The following is a 17,020-nucleotide window of genomic DNA, read 5'->3' on the forward strand; positions in this document are numbered from 1 at the left end:
CCCCCCCCCGCCCCAGAAGAAGGAGGTGGATTTCCCGTGGCCATGCTGTGGTGTGTGGCTCCCCACATCCTCCCCGGGACCTGAGCTGCCTCATCTGTAATGGGGGGGTCCCCCCACCCCACCCTCCCAGGGCCACTCCTGGAAAGTGCAGGTTTGCAGGAGGGACGTGGAGCTTTCCTCGGCTTCACAAAACAGAGGCCCCAGAAGGTGAGGGGACCTGTCCCAGGCCCCCCAGCTGGGTTTGGACATGGCCCTCCTGACCACTCCTGGAGGGAGTCAGGCCGCACAGGGCCCTGGTCCAGTGGGCACCCCCAGGTGGGCCCACCAGGCCCTGCCAGTGTCCACTGTCCCTGTGGTCTCCCAGAGGCCCTGAGGGCAGTCCTGGCCTGGGCCCGCTCTCCCCGACCCCCGGGGCCGACGCCTGTCCAGCCCTAGGCAAGCATTAATGGGGGCACTGGGCCTGTCCAGCCCTAGGCAAGCATTAATGGGGGCACTGGGCGTGTGGTGGCGGCGGTGGCCAGCCCCTCGGCCCGGCCCAAGCAGGCTGGTTTCCCTTTAAGAGCCGGCCCAGGGGGAGCCGTGACCCCCCACCCTCCGGAAGGCAGTGAGGGAAACACCAGGATACCAACCCTTCCTGTAGATCTCCGAGTTGGCTTCGGCCGCGGTCAGGGCCCGGGGCAGTGTCCTCAGCCAGCAGGCCTCGTCCTCCAGCAGCAGGGTCAGGGCCGGGCTCTGGGGGCGGGGAGGGGGGGTCAGCAAGGACTCAGTCACGCCCTCGGACACAGTCAGCAGGAGAGAGGAGAGGCTGGCTGGGGCAGCGGGGGGCTCCCTGTGAGGGATGCCTGAGAGTCTGCCCCGTGGGCGCCCTGTCCAGGCTGTGGGTCCTCGCCAAGCGCTGGCGACACGCATGCAGTAGGGATCCAGTGCCTGCCTGCCGTGGGTCAGGTGCTGGTTTCCCTTGGAAACTGAGGCCCAGAGAGGTGGAGCAACCTGCCTAAAGTTACACAGCCAGTGAGTGGCAGAGCGGGGAGGCACACCCGGACCTCCGTTCTTGCTGCCCCTCCCTGGTGGGGCACTGGACCGGACGCAGGCTCCTCCCACACACAGGCCCCCCCCCCACAGGCCCCCAGAGACCTACAGAGTGAGCTGTGGGACTGTCTCAGCACCTGGCCTCCCTGCGGCTCGCAGACCGTGGTCAGCCCCTCGCCCAGACATGCTGTCTCTAGCGGCCTGGTCTGCGAGCCAGGCCTCGGTTCTCACTCGGGGCTGCCAGCGGCGCCCAGAAGGGGTGGCCTGATTTCCGGCACCCTCCCCCACCCTCCCCAGGCGGCACTGCAAACATACGTGCCCTGTCCTACATGGTTCTGGGAGGGGGCTGGCCCTTGCCACACGGAGGCGATGAGGTACAGACCCTGGCCCTGACTGGCTGCAGAAAGTTAGGGTGATGACTGCAGCCGCCCCTCAGGCCACAGCCCCAGGGCTGGATGGGTTGTGGACGGCTCCTCTCCTGCAGGGGGTCCCCAAGCTCCGCCACTGGGCGCCGTGTGGAAAGGCACAGCACATTCGTGTCTGAGTATTTTCTTTGTTTTATGCAAATAAAAGCTTTTTAGTCAAACTGTGTATCAGAAGCTCTAACTCAAGGCCCAGTGTCACTCGCCGTCACCTGGATGGGGCAGCTGGCCAGGAAGCTAGCGTGATGGGATGGCTGGAGCAGTGACACATGGGAGGTCCCCTGACGTGTTCTGGGCATCTCCCCGCCTGGTCCAAGACCACGGCTTTACTGAGCTTTGCCTGCAGGGAGCATGTGGGCTCCAGGGCTGGGCATCGGGTCCAGTCCAGACTCCCTGACTGTGCCCAATAGCACCATGCCCGCCCTCCCTGCAAACGGCAATGCCCCGAGCCCGTGGGCTCCCTCCACCCTCCTTGTGCTGCCACCTGCTCTGGGGGTGGGTCACATCCCTCTTTGACTCAGTCTCCCTGGGGCACTGGGAAGTGGAAGCCTGTGTGAAGCCGCCTGGCACGTGACAAACACAGGACAAACAGGAGTCCCGCCACCCTTGCTTCTCCATTCCCTTTGGCCCACAGGACACAGTGGGCAGAGGACAGCCTTCGGACCTAGGAGGCTGATGTCCACTGGGGCGGCAGGCCAGCAACCGCCAGGTATCAACTGGGGGCGAGTGTCTCCACCAAGCAGCATGCTTTAACGGGCAGCTGCAGACCTGGGGGTCCCCGTCACCCACAGCTGCGGACAGGCTGGGGGGCCAAAGTGGGACCGGGGGGGGGTGCTGGCACAGCAGCGATTGACCGGCGGCGCCCACGTCCCAGCTATCCTGACCTGGGCCAGCAGAGAGGCGGAGGCCAGGGTCTCCCTGAGTCTCTAATGAATATTAATGAGTGGAGGAGGGAGAAAAAAATTAATCTGCCTGATCCTCCGATGGGTGCTGCGGTAACGATATGAAATCTAATTGTTCGTCCCAATATTTCTAAACCCTCAAACGGAGGCCGACAGCCTCCCGGTGGGTTTAATGCTTATCACTCCCGGGAGCGGCGTGTTCGCGGCATGATAAAAGCGCCCGCGCACAGCTCTGCTGACGCTGCAGAACCCCTGAATTTTCCGCGTCCATCTGAGTGGAGGGGAGACGGCGGCGCTGTGTTCCCGGCTGTGTGCCTCCTGCTGGGAGCGGCCCCTCGCCTGGTGGCTGCCCTGGGCGGGTGAGGGGCAGGGGACGTGGGGACCTGGAGGGGGGCTTGCATCCTGCACCCCGCGCCTGACTCACAGGAGGGAGAGAGGCCAGGAGATCCAGGCCGTATGACCACCAGACCCTTCACCCTCGTTCCCTCAGCCCTTAACACTCTGGGGGCCCCTGGCCCCCACTTAAATGGGGCAGGCTGGGCCCACCATCACCAGCCTCCCTGCCTGCGCACGGACCCTAGGGGTGCAAGAGCCGGCGCCCCACGGCTCCGGGGAGAGGAGCACGGCCATGCCCAGTCTGCCCCTGTCCCCGTCCCTGTGGGGTGGCAACGCGCACTGTCCCGGGCAGCTGGACCCTGCCGTGCGCTAGGGCTACAGCTCGCCCCCCTGCCCCGTTATTTATTTTCTCCCCCCATCCCCCAATTCCAAGCAGCCCTGGAACAGAAGCCCTTTTCTCTGGTGGTCGGAGGCGCCAGGCTGAGGCAGGTTCCCTTCCTGGCCCTGCCCGTGGGCAGCGGGGTGCGAGCCTAAAACGATCAGAGATGTGTGTACTGCCGGCCACCTCCCCTCCACCGGCGCCCCAGGCTCACTGCTGGGTCTGGGGTTCACCCCAGACAGGCCGGGTGCGGCGTCTGAAAAAAGCTTGGCCCCTACCCTGCCTTAGTCCTGGGGGTCGCCCTGTCCCTCCCTCCTGACTCCAGGCTGCCCCACCCAGCCCCGGGACAGCGGACGGCCACTTTAAACTCTCTGGGTGCATCTGAGAACCCTCCTTGTTCCCCCAACAAAGAGGTCAGTGTCTGGGTTCTGTGCCCGCTGATAGCCATCAGAAACCCTATCTCTACCGCATCCGCTGTGACAGCCGTATCTGAGGCTGTTCCCAAACTCGCCATACAGCGCGTGAAGTAGCGTCGAGGGGAGGTGGGGGCCTGCAGAACGCCTCCCCAGGGCACTGCGGGCAGGTTCGCGGGAGGTCGGGAACCTGGGGCAGGCCCTGATCGGGGCCTGCACTCATCTCTCCCTTTCAGCGTGTCCTGAGAAGCCCCCGCCTGCGTCCCACTCACCATCGCCAGAGGCAATGGCTTTCCACCCTTGGCACCAGACGTTTCATGAGCCAAGAGAAGCACGACATGGGCGGCTCAAGGCATGGCCCCATCTGGCAAAGAAAGACCCATGATGCACCACGCCTGGGCTGAGTGCCTTCCCTTGGGAATTACTCCCTATCACAGCCAGAGGAAGAGGGGCCTCGCCAGGAGGGCACCGGGCTCGTGCACCGCAGCCCCGTCACCCCCTGGCCCGGGATCATCCTGCTGGGAGTCGGGCTGTGCCAGGCAATGACCGCTGGCAGCGGCCTTTGGAGGGGCCCCACCGCTCAGAGCCCATCTGCGTGCGGTCAGCTGGGCCTGGATGGTCCCACGTCAGCCTCACAGGCAGGCTCAGACCTGCTGCCCTGCGTGCCATCCAGGGGGCACCCTCCCAGCTCTCACTGATGTCACGGTGGCCTCGTGGCTAAAGTGGGTGAGCCGTGGGAGGACAACTGGACAGACGGACGGGCCGAGTGAGTGAGGGCCCATTTGTTCGTTCATCCATCCATCTACCCATCCTGCCAACATCTATCCATTCACCATCTACTCATCCATCCACCTTCTACCCATTCATCCACCATCCACTAACCCATCAACACATCCACTGACTCACCTATCTATCCACCATCCACCCGTCCATCCACCTTCTACCCATCAATCCCCTATACACCCATTCACCTTTTACCTGTCCATCCATCCATCCAACCATCTACCCACCATCTACCCGTCCATCCACCATTCTTTATCCGTGCACACATCCACTCACCCACCTGTCCATCCACCTGTCCACCCACCATGCAGCCGTCCATCCACCTTCTGACCATCCATCTAGCATTCAACCTTCCACCTACCTGTCCGTCCATCCATCCACCCAACTATCCACCTGCTACTCGGCCATCTACCATCCACCCGTCCACCCACCATCCACCTGTCCATCTATCACCCATGTATCCACTATCTACCTGTCCATCTATCATCCATTTATCCATCCACACCCATCTACCCATCTCTGCCCATCGTTCTACCTTCCACCCATCAGTATACCATCTACCTGTCCATCCATCCACCATCTACCTATCCACCCATCCACCATCTACCTATCCATCCATCCATCCTCTACCTATCCATCCTCCCATTCATCCACTCACCCACCCATCCATCCACCTTCTACCCATCCTTTCATCATTCCCCCCGCCATCCACCCATGTATCCACCTTCTACCTGTCCATCCACCATTCACTACCTGCTACTTGTCCATCTACCATAGACCCATCCATCCAGTATCTATGTGTCCATCCATTCACCCACCCACCCATCTATCCACTAACCTCCCGTCCATCCACCATCTACTTGTCCATCCACCATTCATGTATCTACCTACCCACCCACCCATCCATCCATCCACCCACCCACCCACCCATCCACCTGCTACTCGTCCATCTATCATCCACCCATCATCCAACATATCCAGCCATCTATCCACCATCCACGTGTCTATCTACAATCCATGTGTCCATCCACCTTCTACCTGTCCATCCACCATCCCTCCTCCATCAACCATCACCTGTCTGTCCACCATCCAGGTATCCATGCACCTTCGGCCCATCCATCTAGCATTCAACCTTCCATTTACCATCTACCCGTGCATGCATCCATCTACCTGTCCATCCATCCATCTACCCATCCACTGGCTACTCGTCCATCTACTGTCCACCCATCCATCTGCCATTTATCTGTCCATCCACCGTCCATTTATCCATTCAATATCCACTCAACTGCTCCTCCACAACCATCCACCCATCCACCATCCACCTTCTCCCCGTCCATCCACCATCCATCTGTCCATCCACCTTCTATCTATCTGTCATCCATTTATCCATCCACACCTCCACACACCCACCCATCCATCCACCATGCACCCTTCCATCCGCCTTCTACCCACCATCCACCAATCCATCCACACATCCAATCACCCACCCATGCAGCTACCTTCTCCCCTGTCCATCCACCTGGCCATCCAACTTCTACTCTCCATCCACTATCCCCCACAATCCACCATCCACCCATCCATCCATCCACCCACCCATGTATCCACCATTCATCCATTCTTCCACCTTCTAATTGTCCATTCACCAACCACACTTCCATCAACCATCCACCCAACCATCCACCTTCTCCTCATCCATCCACCATCTACCTGTCCCCACCCATCCACCTAACATCTACCCGTCCATCCACATATCCACTCACCCACCTGTCCACCCACCATCCAGCCATCCATCCACCTTCTGACTATCCATCTAGCATTCAACCTTCCATCTACCATCTACCTGTCCGTCCATCCATCCACCCAATCATCCATTTATCCATCCACACATCCATTCACCCACCCATCCATCCACCAACCACCCATCCATCCTCCTCCTACTGGTCCACCTACCATCCACCCATCAATCCACCATCCACCTGTCCATCCTCCATCTACCATCCACATGGCAATCCACTATCCATTTATCCATCCACATATCCACTCACCCATCCATCCACATCCACCCATCCATCCACCATCCATCCGTTTATTCATCCACACATTCACTAACCCACCCATCCACCCATCCATCCACCTCTGCCCATCGTTCTGCCTTCCACCCATCAGTCCACCATCTACCTGTCCATCCATCCATCCTCCCATTCATCCACTCACCCACCCATCCATCCACCTTCTACCCATCCTTTCATCATTCCCCCCGCCATCCACCCATGTATCCACCTTCTACCTGTCCATCCACCATTCACTACCTGCTCCTCGTCCATCTACCACTGACCCATCCATCCACCATCTATGTGTCCATCCATACTTCCACCCACCTCCCATCCACCCACCATCTACTCGTCCATCCACCATTCATTTATGCATCCACGTATCCACCTGCCCACCCATCCATCCACCCACCTGCTACTCGTTCATCTATCATCCACCCATCCATCCACCATCAACATATCCACCATTTATCCATCCGTCCATCCACCATCCACCAACCATTTTTCCATCCAATATCTACTCACTCCTCCAACAACCATCTACCCGTCATCCACCACACCCTTCCAACCACCCTCTACCCGTCCATCCACCATCCATTATCCATTCAATATCCACTCAACTGATCCTCCACAACCATCCACCTGTCCATCTACTATCCACCGTCCATCCACTATCCCCTGCAATCCACCTTCCACCCATCCATCTACCATCCATCCATCACCATCTACCTGTCCATCCATCCACCCATCTATCCACCATTCACCCATCCTTCCACCTTCTAATTATCCATCCACCATCCACCCTTCCATCCACCCTCCACACGTCCATCCATCATCTTCCTGTCCATCCATCCATCTCCCATCCACCATCCTTCTTCTACCCGTCCATCCACCATCCCTCCTCCATCAACCATCCACCTGTCCATCCACCATCCAGCCATCCACGCACCTTCTGCCCATCCATGTAGCATTCAGCCTTCCGTTCACCATCTACCTGTGCATGCATCCATCTACCCATCTATCCACCATCCACCTACCCATCCACTGGCTACTCGTCCATCTACTGTCCATCATCCATCTGCCATTTATCTGTCCATCCACCTTCTCCCAGTCCATCCACCGTCCATCTACCTTCTCCCTGTCTATCTGCCATCCATTTATCCATCCACACCTCCACACACCCACCCATCCATCCACCATGCACCCTTCCATCCACCTTCTACCCACCATCCACCAATCCATCCACACATCCAATCACCCACCCATGCAGCCACCTTCTCCCCTGTCCATCCACCCGGCCATCCAACTTCTACTTGTCCATCCACTATCCCCCGCAATCTACCATCCATCCATCCATCCACCCACCCATGTGTCCACCATTCACCCATCCTTCCACCTTCTAATTGTCCATCCACCATCCACACTTCCATCAACCATCCACCTACCCATCCACCTTCTACTCATCCATCCATCTACCTGTCCCCACCGACCCATCCAACATCTACCTGTACATATATCCATCCATCTTCTACCCATCTATCCACCATCTACCTGTCCATCTATCCATTCACCCATCTATTCTCCATCTACGTGTCCATCTACTGTTCACCCATCCATCCATCTTCCACCAATCCATCCACCTTCTACCCATCTGTCTACCATCTTTCTGTCCACACATCCATCTACCCGTCCATCCACCATTCACCCATCCATCCACCGTCCATCTGTCCATAACCATCCACACATCCACTAACCAGCCTATCCATCCACCACCACTCATCCATTCACCTCCATTTATCCATCCACGCATCCATGCACCCACCATCCATCCACCATCCATTTATCCATCCATCCATCCACACATCCACCATCCATCCACCACTCACCAGTCCATGCACCATCCACCCACCTTTACCTATCCATCTACCATCTACCGTCACCCATCCATCTTCCATCTACCTGTCTCTCCATCCATCCATCCCTCCCTCCACCATCTACCCCTCCACCCACCACCCATCCATCCATCCTGAACATTTCCTCTGCAGCTGGGTACAAGTTTTAGAACTGCTGCACCTCCAAGCCCTGGGTTTCTGTGGTGGAACCTGGATCCAGGGGGACCTTGAGGTCCCACAGCAAGTTGGTGTCAGAACCAATTCTCGACTCCTGGCAGGCTCTGCGTGCTGTGTCCTTTCTGGGGTACCACACCCGAAGCCCAGTGTGTGCAGGGACTGTGAGGGGAGACTCCTTGCCTCCCCTATGGCCTGCAAGCAGCCTGGGCCTGAGGAGACCAGTGGGAAAGGGTTGCCACACCCCAGCGTCGCCCCTCTCCCGCTTCCCTCTCCAAACAGCGAAGACAAACTGCCTGGCGGGTGACAGGACGATCAGGGGCGGGAAGTACACGGGGGAGAGAACCGGGGCCCATCAGCTGAGCTCGATAAGGGGCCTGCTGAAATGTTAGTGAAAATATTTAGACAATAAATGAAGTATCGGAAAGGCACGCATATCTTTAAGAAATCAATCATCTTGTACGTGTGTCTGGACACTCGGCGCCAAGGCGGAGATAGTGCCTGCTGGGGAGATAAGGGTTAATCAAGGATTTAATGCTGCAGGAGATAAAGCTGCAGGGAAGAGCAGGCAGCTCCTTCCTCCCTGGGCCCCTCTGCAGAGCCTCAGAGCCTCAGAGGCCTGCTTCTCTGGCGCACTCCCTGGATTATCTCTCCGCTTGGAGAGGGTTTCCAACCTCACGCCAAGTCTCCCCAGGCTGACCTGCGCCCTGGGCCCAAGGAGGACAAAACCCCCAGAGAGGAGGCTGCAGGCGGGAGGGGAGGGCCTGGGGGTGGGGGTGCGGTGGGGATCCCAGGGCTGGTGCGGGCATCTCCAGCCCCCCATCCCCGTCCTGCAGGGGTCTCTGTGGTTAGGAAAATAGTGATTTCCCCTCTGCTGTTTGGTCCTGGTGACTTTGGCAAGTTACCTAACCTCCTGGAGCCTCAGTTTCCTCATCTGGGAAATGGGAACAGCAGTACCCGCCTCATGGGGGGTGGAGAAAACGAGGGGCCGAGTATAAGGATGGGCGCACAGCAGTGCGTCTGGAACACGCACTTGGAACTGTCCATCTTGGAAGGGGTTGACTGTCCCCAAGGAGGGAGCAGAGGAGAGAGGTGCAGGCCCTGCTCAGGACACACTGAGCTCCCCAGTCCTCAGCCATCCCGGCTTTGTCCCATCACTGCTTACGGCTATTCTCTAAGAGTCCAGACACGAGAGTCACGGAGCTCCTCTTAACTCCCCCCAACGGCCTACCCTCTCTCTTAAGAGTCGACTGCTGCTTGTACACCTCCAGTGACGGGGAGCTCATTGCCTATAGCGGGGAGGCTGCAGGGTCTGCAGGACCTTGCAGGTCTCAAGGACCCTTCAGGGCTCCCCTGTGTCCCCCCCGCTGAGGTCCCAAAGGCTGAGGAGACAGAAGCTCAGAGAGGTGGAGGCCTGCCTGGGGGCACACGGCAAAACAGCCACAGGGTAGGAGACCCCAGGACCTGGACCCTGTGCCATGGGGACGGCCTGGCCTTGAAAGTGGGGGCCCTCGGTCCTGGGCTGCCTCCCACCCCCTGGCTGAGTGGCCTGGGTGAGCACCGCCCCTCTGAACCTGGCCACTCAGCTGGGAGAGGCAGCGTGGGCAGCCCAGAGGCCTCAGCTGAGACGTCTCCAATCTCCCGAGGCCCGGGCCCCAGCGCTGAGGTTCTGAGGCAGCGTGACCCACGGCTCAGGGTTCACTGCACACGGGAGTGCGTGCGGGCTGTGAGCTGTAGTCCGAGAGCTGCCGCTGGGGATCCTGCCCACGGCTCTCTACCAGCCCTGCTGCAGGCCAAGTCCCAGCTGTTAGGCAGCATTTGGCCTCCAGGCGCAGGGCTGGCGGGAAGCCCCCCCACAGCCCTGCCACTGCCAGCGAAGGCCCATCAGAGGCCCACGAGGCCCAGCATCACAGGGCACCTGCCACACCTGAACGCCACGTTAGGAATCAGAAGGGCCCAGGCCATGGCTGTGCCTGCACATTTGGGGCACCTGAGCCTGGGCTTGAGGGGACCAAGCCGGGTGCTGCCCGGCCTCCCAGGCAGGCGTCACCATGAACTCTCATCCAGCACAGGCCCCTCCCGGTTCCCACCACACCGTACGTGCCCATGCCACCGCCCCACACCTGCTGCCCATGCGTCAACGCGCTCGCTCAGCCGAAACGTGTTTTAAAATGAGCGTTTGCACCCTTCGCGAGAGGACGCCACACCGACTTGCCAGCAACTGAGAGCAGCTCAGCAGCAACCCCGAGACAAACGACAGCCCAGGGGTCGTCAGCACGCGCTAGAGATGCTCAGGCAGCGCCCTCTCCCTGTTGTCTGGGGGCCACAGGCGCGGAAACGCAACGAATAACCACTTCGCTTACCACGAGGGGTGGCCCCACCCATGAAGCCCAGTGCCGGGGGGCAGTCCCTGTCTGCTTCCCCAGCCACAGGCCACAGGCCAGGTCCAGTCCCACCACTTGGTTCCTTATTGCTTCCCTCCCTTGAAAGCCCTTCTCTTTCTCTGCCTCGCCAACGTCTACTCATTCATTAAGTGCCTGCTGAAAGAATCCCTCCTCCAGGCAGCCCTCCCTGTGTCACCCCGAGGTCGCAGAGGCCCCGCCTCACCTCCTCCAGGCAGCCCTCCCTGTGTCACCCCGAGGTCCCAGAGGCCCCGCATCACCTCCTCCAGGCAGCCCTCCCTGTGTTCCCAGGCAGTTAACTCCTCCCTGCATCTCCTGACATGTTTCACGTGGAGTGGCAGTTGCTTCTGCACGGGAGTCTAGCCCGGGCCTGGCTCAGGGGGCTGAAGGGGCCTGTGCCCTGGGCCAGACACTGTCCTGGCCGCTGCGGCCGGGGTCAGGGCTCCTTACCGGTTCCGCCTGCCCGGGGGACGAGGCTCTGGTCTGGATGCTCCCGCGGAACGGGCCCCAGGACAGGCCCTCGGCGAGGCTGCGCCGAGCCCGCACGCACCTCTGTCCGTCCTGCAGCAGCAGCTTCAGCTCATCTGCGGGGAGAGAGGTCAGAGGTGTGAGGAGGTCCAGGTCCCAGGTCCAGCCCGTCCTGCGGCACCCGCCCCCCCGGGAGCAGTTGGGGGGCTGACGGCAGAAGCGGGAGGGTGGCCCTGGCCCAGGTTACGGGGATGGTGGCTGGTGCCAGGTCCTGGGGGCCAGGCCAGCCCCTGAAGTGAGACCTGTTCTGGGGACGGCAGGTCGCAGAGATAGGACAGCAGGGGCGCCTGCAGCTGCACTGAGCAGGTGGGCGCACCGCTCGGCGGGACCTTGGCGGCTGCGTTGGGACGCGCGTGCCTTGCACAGCCTAGGGCGCACACATGGAGCCGGGTCACCCCTACTGCCTCACGTGGGGGCAGGCACAGAGTGGAGGATGATGACGCCGCTGAGACCGCCTCCCGTCCCCTCCACACGGTCCTCCCAGCCCCTTCCCATCAGCTTGAGCCCCAGAATCCGCAGAGCACGACTGTGTGGGCAGCTGTGAAATGCTGGGACCCCGCACCTCCCAATCCTCTTAGCATCTCAGCACAGGGCCCAGCATGGGGAGCCAGGCCTGGAGCCAAGTGTTCCTCCCCTCCCCCGCCCACTGCTGGCCGAGGCCCTCGGCACAGCCGGACTGCGCTCGGGTAGCGCCAGCATCACTCCCTGCAGGACCCCCGCCTGCTCTCTGGAAAGGTCTGGACCCAACTCCTGCCGAGGCCCTTGGTCGGCGGCTGCCTGTCCGAGCGGCCTGTCGCCCGGCTGAGGGCCTAAGGCTCGCGGGCCGCGGCCACCTGTGCTGTGATCAGGGCCAAGCTCCCGGACTCTGCCAGCTTGCGTGGCCCGGGCTGTGGCTCCTGTGTCAGCTAGGGGAGTGGCCTCTGTGCCCGGCCCCTGGCAGGATTCGGTTCCGTTGACGTGGACAGACCAGCCTCTGCCAGGAGCCCCACCACAGCCCTTCTCACGGGGAGGGAGCTTGGGGTCGCACGGGTCTGCAGGTGGGCTCCCAGCTTCAGCCCGGCCTCAGCGCACGACCCACGTGACCTGTGGGGGGTGCTGGACGTGGCCCACAACCTGGGAATGTTCCCTTGTTTGGGTCTTTGCAGATGTGATTGAGATCGGATCTCAAGGTGAGACCATCAGATTATCCGGTAGGCCCTACGGCCAATGACAAATGTCCTCGTAAGAGACACACAGAAAAAAAGAGGCACAGGAACAAGTCCACTTGAAGACGGGGCGGGGACTGGTGGGATACAGCTGGGGGGACGCTGCATCTGAGCCTCTGCGGGAATGCGGCCCTGCCCACGCCGTGATTCGGGACTTCCGGCTCCAGAGCTGTGAGAGAGTAGACTGCTGATGTTTCGAGGCAGCAAGGTGGTGTGAATTTGCCCGGGCCGCCCTGGGAGACGCACACCTGGCACGTTACCTGCCGTCTCGAGCCTCAGTGTCCTCAAAGCCGAGGGGATGACGGCGGCCATGCCCTCCCAGGGCAGTCGCTCCCCAGGCCATGCGCCCTCTGCCCAGGAGGGCGGGGCCGCCTTGTGCCTCGGGTGCCACCTGGGCTGCCTGGGCCCACAGAGGCCTCACGTGGCCTGGCCTGGGCCCCGAGCAAGCGCTGCTGCATTGGCCCCGCTTCCTGGATCCCCGATCGGGCGGGCTGTGGCCTTAATGGGCCCGATTATCAGATAACCGCCGGCCTAATGGCACAGATAACGTGTAAATACACCAGGAGGCCCGGCTACAATGTTCTAACTGGGTCCTTGTCTTCCCCAGGGCAGATAAGATGGCAGGGGACCAGGACGTGGCCAGGAGGCGGCGCCCTTTATCGGCCCCGCAGCGAGGGGGACAGAGGCCGGCCATGTCACTCTGCAGCCCGCCCACAAGGGGCCGTGTCCTCTACCTGTGCACCCAGGATGCCAGGGTCCCAGCCAGGACTCTGCCCATGGCGCCCCCCCTCCCCTGGGCCTGCAGGGTGCCAGCCGGCATGCGGTCGCCCGTTCCTGCCCGAATGGCCCTATGATGTCGGCCCTCTCCTGGTCCCCCCCCCCAATACAGATGAGGAAACTGAGGCCCCGAGAGGCCACATAGCTGGCAGTGGGATGCCAGGATCTGAGCCCGGGCCGCTGCTGTCCTGGGTATATTTGGGTCTCCGGTACCCCGCCCAGCTGGCCCCAGGGCGTGGGCGTGTGGGGAGAGGCTGTCTAAAGGCAGGTTTGCTGGGCACTCACTTGTCCATCCAAATGGTCTGGCCAGCCATCCGACGGGTCCACGCTCTCCCTCTGAGGCTGGCTGGGGAGCCCACCGTGGGCTGAGCTGGGTACCACCTGCCCCCTCCCATCCGCCCCCTCAGGACGGTGGGGTCAAGGCGGAATCATCCCGCTTCCCAACACATGGCCGGTGCCCGTCCAGACAGCCAGACCTGCGCTAAGCCGCATGGGGTCGGCCCACACCCTTTCTGGACTTCAGTTGTGCTGCTGGGACCACAGACGAGCCAGGGATAGTGACCACGACTCCCTCTGTTGCCGTCACATATTTTCCTTTCAGTGTCCAGGGCCTGTTCCTGGCTTGTCAGGCTTGGGCCCCCCAGTACGAGACAGTGCCGTCCATCTGAGGCCGGCGCCCACCTTCCCGGGGGGCAGAGGAGTGGGGAATCAGTCCAGTCTTCCCCAGTGCGGGCCAAGTCCCACACAGACTCAGGGACACGGCGGGGCCCAGGCCCCCAGTCTACCCCTGGCTCGCTGCACCTGTGGGGTCCTGAGGCCCCTCTCTCAGAGCCCTGGTCCTAGCTCATCCCCAGTACTGGTAGCCCCCCAGAGGAAGGGGCAGAGCCAGTGAGCCCCCACACCCGCCCACGCTGCACCACAGACAAACTGCCGTGGCCCCTAATCGCGCCCCAGGGCTGGCAGCCCCAGCTCCCAGATAACAGCGTGGCTGGCGCTTCCCGTGGCAGCCACTCCATCTCCTGGGTATCACGCACCACCAGAGGGAGGACGGCTCCTGATAAAGGCGGCCGTTCTGCACGACGGGGCAGAACCCACCACTCAGGGCTTGCTGGGGGATGGTCGAGGTCTGGGAAAGGCAGGGAGGCCAGGGATCTGAGCGATGTGGGCTGAGGATCGGGCAGTGGTCGCCATTGGAAGCCCCCTCCCTGGTCCAGGGGAGGCCGTCCCTGAGAGGCTGGGCATTAGAAAGGGTACCCCATGTGGGTGGATGCAGGGCCATAGCAGATGCCTGGCTCCATGGTGGGAACATGGCTGGATCTCAGCCCCAGCTCATTCAGTGCCCTTGTGCAGTGCACAACCTGTGCAACTGTCTACGGTGGCCCTGGTGATGTTCAACAACCATCCACTCAGATAAACTATTTCCAGCTCCCAGTTCCTGCCCAACCCCTTGCACAGTCAAGCAGGTGTTAAAGCCCAGTTAGCACCTATCAGAGACCCTCTCCCAACAAGAAATAAAACTGTATCCCAAAGAACGGGGGTCAGGAGAGGCAAGGCCACCTACTCCTCGCAGACTGGGTACCTGGTGGGGGCTCAGTTCAAGGTTGAGAATGAATGAAAGTATGAATGAGTGAGGAAGGGGCTGGGGGCAGGAGATGCTGAGCTGGGGATGGGAGCTGGCTGGGAGAGTGACAGACAGGAAGACACAGCTATTCTTAAACGGCCTCTGAAAGAGCTGGAGGACCTAGACAGTGGTGGCCATGGAAGTGGTCAGCTCCCAACCACACTGACAGGAAACTTGGGGCCCAGGGAGGCCCAGGAGTGCTCAAGCCACACTGCGAGCCCGGGCCGGAGGTGGGGCCAGAACCCAGCCTCTGGACTCACAAAACCCGACGTGGGTACCTGGGGCAGAGCTGAGGGAGGCATGGCCTCTGCCCTCAGGGCTCCCAGGAAACATGGGTGGCGGCAGCTCCAATGGTGGGCCAGTCAGGGCGACTTCCAGGTGGAGATGTCCTCTGCCCTGGCAGCCTCCTGTGACCCATGTCTCTGTTTCCTCCTCCCAGCTCCAGAGCGGGCCACAGAGAACTCCAGCTCCGGTGAGGTCGTGGCCGAGTGCTCCCTGAGCTCTGTACCATGGCCTCTGTCCCCACAGCTGGACAGCAGGGGTGATGCCATTTGCCCTGGGAACTCCCAGTCCTAACACAATTCCTGGCTTCTGTTTATCGAGCCTTGGTCAAGCGCTTGGCGTAATTCACAGGGATTTCTCCCAGCCATGCCGCAGTTATTCCCCCCAGCGTACGGAGGGAGAGGCCCAAGGTACACAGCTGGCAGGAAGGATTTGAACCAGAGCCCCAGCATGCTCTTGGCCAGGGCCTTGACATCCTTTTCTGGGTCTTCCTAGTCATAGGCAGGAGGCGACAGAGAAGAGGGCGGGGAGAGGCTGCTGCAGGGGAGGTGAGGGGCGGCAGGCGAGCCCCCGCTCTCCCGTTGCAGGGCTGACTCTCCCTGCTCTGCCCTCACGTTTCCCCATCCGCAGCCTGGTCTCCTCTGGAGGAGGGGGCAAGCCCTGCGCTGCCTGGGTGGACCTCCCCACGGGGGTCGGGCCATCACTACCGGCACAGAGTCAGGACAAAGCCCAAGTTATTCTGTCGTACAACCCCACACACGTCGTTTCCAGAGCAAATACTCCGCGCTGGGATTCAATTTCACCCCCGAGCATCTGTGAGGATCCGGATGAGAAAATTCAGCCTTTGCACATTTCTGCGATTTAAACACCTGTTTAGGTCTTAAAACCCTTCGACGGCATCCCGAGGGGCCAGGGGAAGGAGGCAGGACTGGGCACCGCCGCCCCAGGCCAGGCTCAGGACCCCATCCTGGGAGCCCAGCAGATGGGGTGGCGGCTGGCAGAAATGGGGTCTGCAGTCAACAAGCGGGCTGAGTCCTGTCTCTGCCCGGCTCTCGCTGAGCCTCGGTTCACCTGCTGGGCTGGCGGCCGCGACGACAGTCGAGACAGCCTGTCGGTCGGCGCGACCGGCCCTGCGTTTCCTCTCCCCCGGCGCCCGGGTGTCCCGAGGCCTACGGCCCCGCCAGGGCTGCACGGAGCTGCCCTCAGACTTGGCTCTGCCCCACACTCTGGAGCCCTTGGCGCCCTCCTTCAATAACACCCAGAGAGCTCGAGACCTGCTCCAGGCTGTGCAGCAAGGGCTGCAGTCACCCCACCAGACCTGAGCTCCTTTCTGACCGAGAATCTAGGGCTCCAACCCGGACCCATCTGGCTCCGGGGCCCACCAAGCCCAGCCCCCTAGGCCCCAGGTTCACCGAGCCATGGCCCCGCAGGCGGGCTGGCAGCGCTGGCCGTGTAGCCTTGCTGTTTGCAGGAGTGTTGGTGAGCTCAGGGAGGCCTCCTGCGCCCTGCCGGCGGGCCCCTCCTTCCAGGGGCCAGGCTCTGTGCTAATGGCCACTGGCCTCCAGGGTACAAAGGCCAGCCGCCTGGCAGCCCCCGCCCTGGACAGTGGGCTCTGGGATCCGCGTGTGGGCGCCCACCCTGGGGTCACTGCCAGCACCCACTTATCTAATCCCGCCCGGCCCCACCCTGCGGCTCCCTGGGGCCAGCTGGCCCTGGCTTTGTCGGGAGTGGCCCTATCTCAGGATCACGCTGTTTGCCTTTGATAAAAGTCACAAAAAAGGGAGAGAAAAAGGAGAGAGGGAGAGAAAACGCCAGGGGTGAGCA

General features: G+C 61.3%; 1 protein-coding gene and 1 long non-coding RNA gene across 2 annotated transcripts in view; both read right to left on the reverse strand.

The window, feature by feature from the left end:
• ZFPM1 (zinc finger protein, FOG family member 1) overlaps positions 1 to 17,020 on the reverse strand; it is a 73,830-nt gene that overhangs the window by 12,324 nt on the left and 44,486 nt on the right. The window contains 2 exon segments of the mRNA XM_027119007.1: positions 630 to 732; positions 11,234 to 11,367. Of these exon segments, the coding sequence (XP_026974808.1) occupies positions 630 to 732; positions 11,234 to 11,367 (237 nt within the window).
• On the reverse strand, positions 5,590 to 7,908 carry LOC113626967 (uncharacterized). The gene is made up of 4 exons (XR_003435366.1): positions 7,629 to 7,908; positions 7,197 to 7,597; positions 6,804 to 6,993; positions 5,590 to 5,624 (listed from the first exon to the last, which is right to left on the reverse strand). It is a non-coding gene; the product is annotated as an uncharacterized LOC113626967 (long non-coding RNA).

Source organism: Aethalodelphis obliquidens, unplaced genomic scaffold, assembly GCF_003676395.1.
Source record: "Aethalodelphis obliquidens isolate GAN/ISIS:26980383/991018 unplaced genomic scaffold, ASM367639v1 scaffold20, whole genome shotgun sequence".
NCBI lineage: Eukaryota > Metazoa > Chordata > Mammalia > Artiodactyla > Delphinidae > Aethalodelphis > Aethalodelphis obliquidens.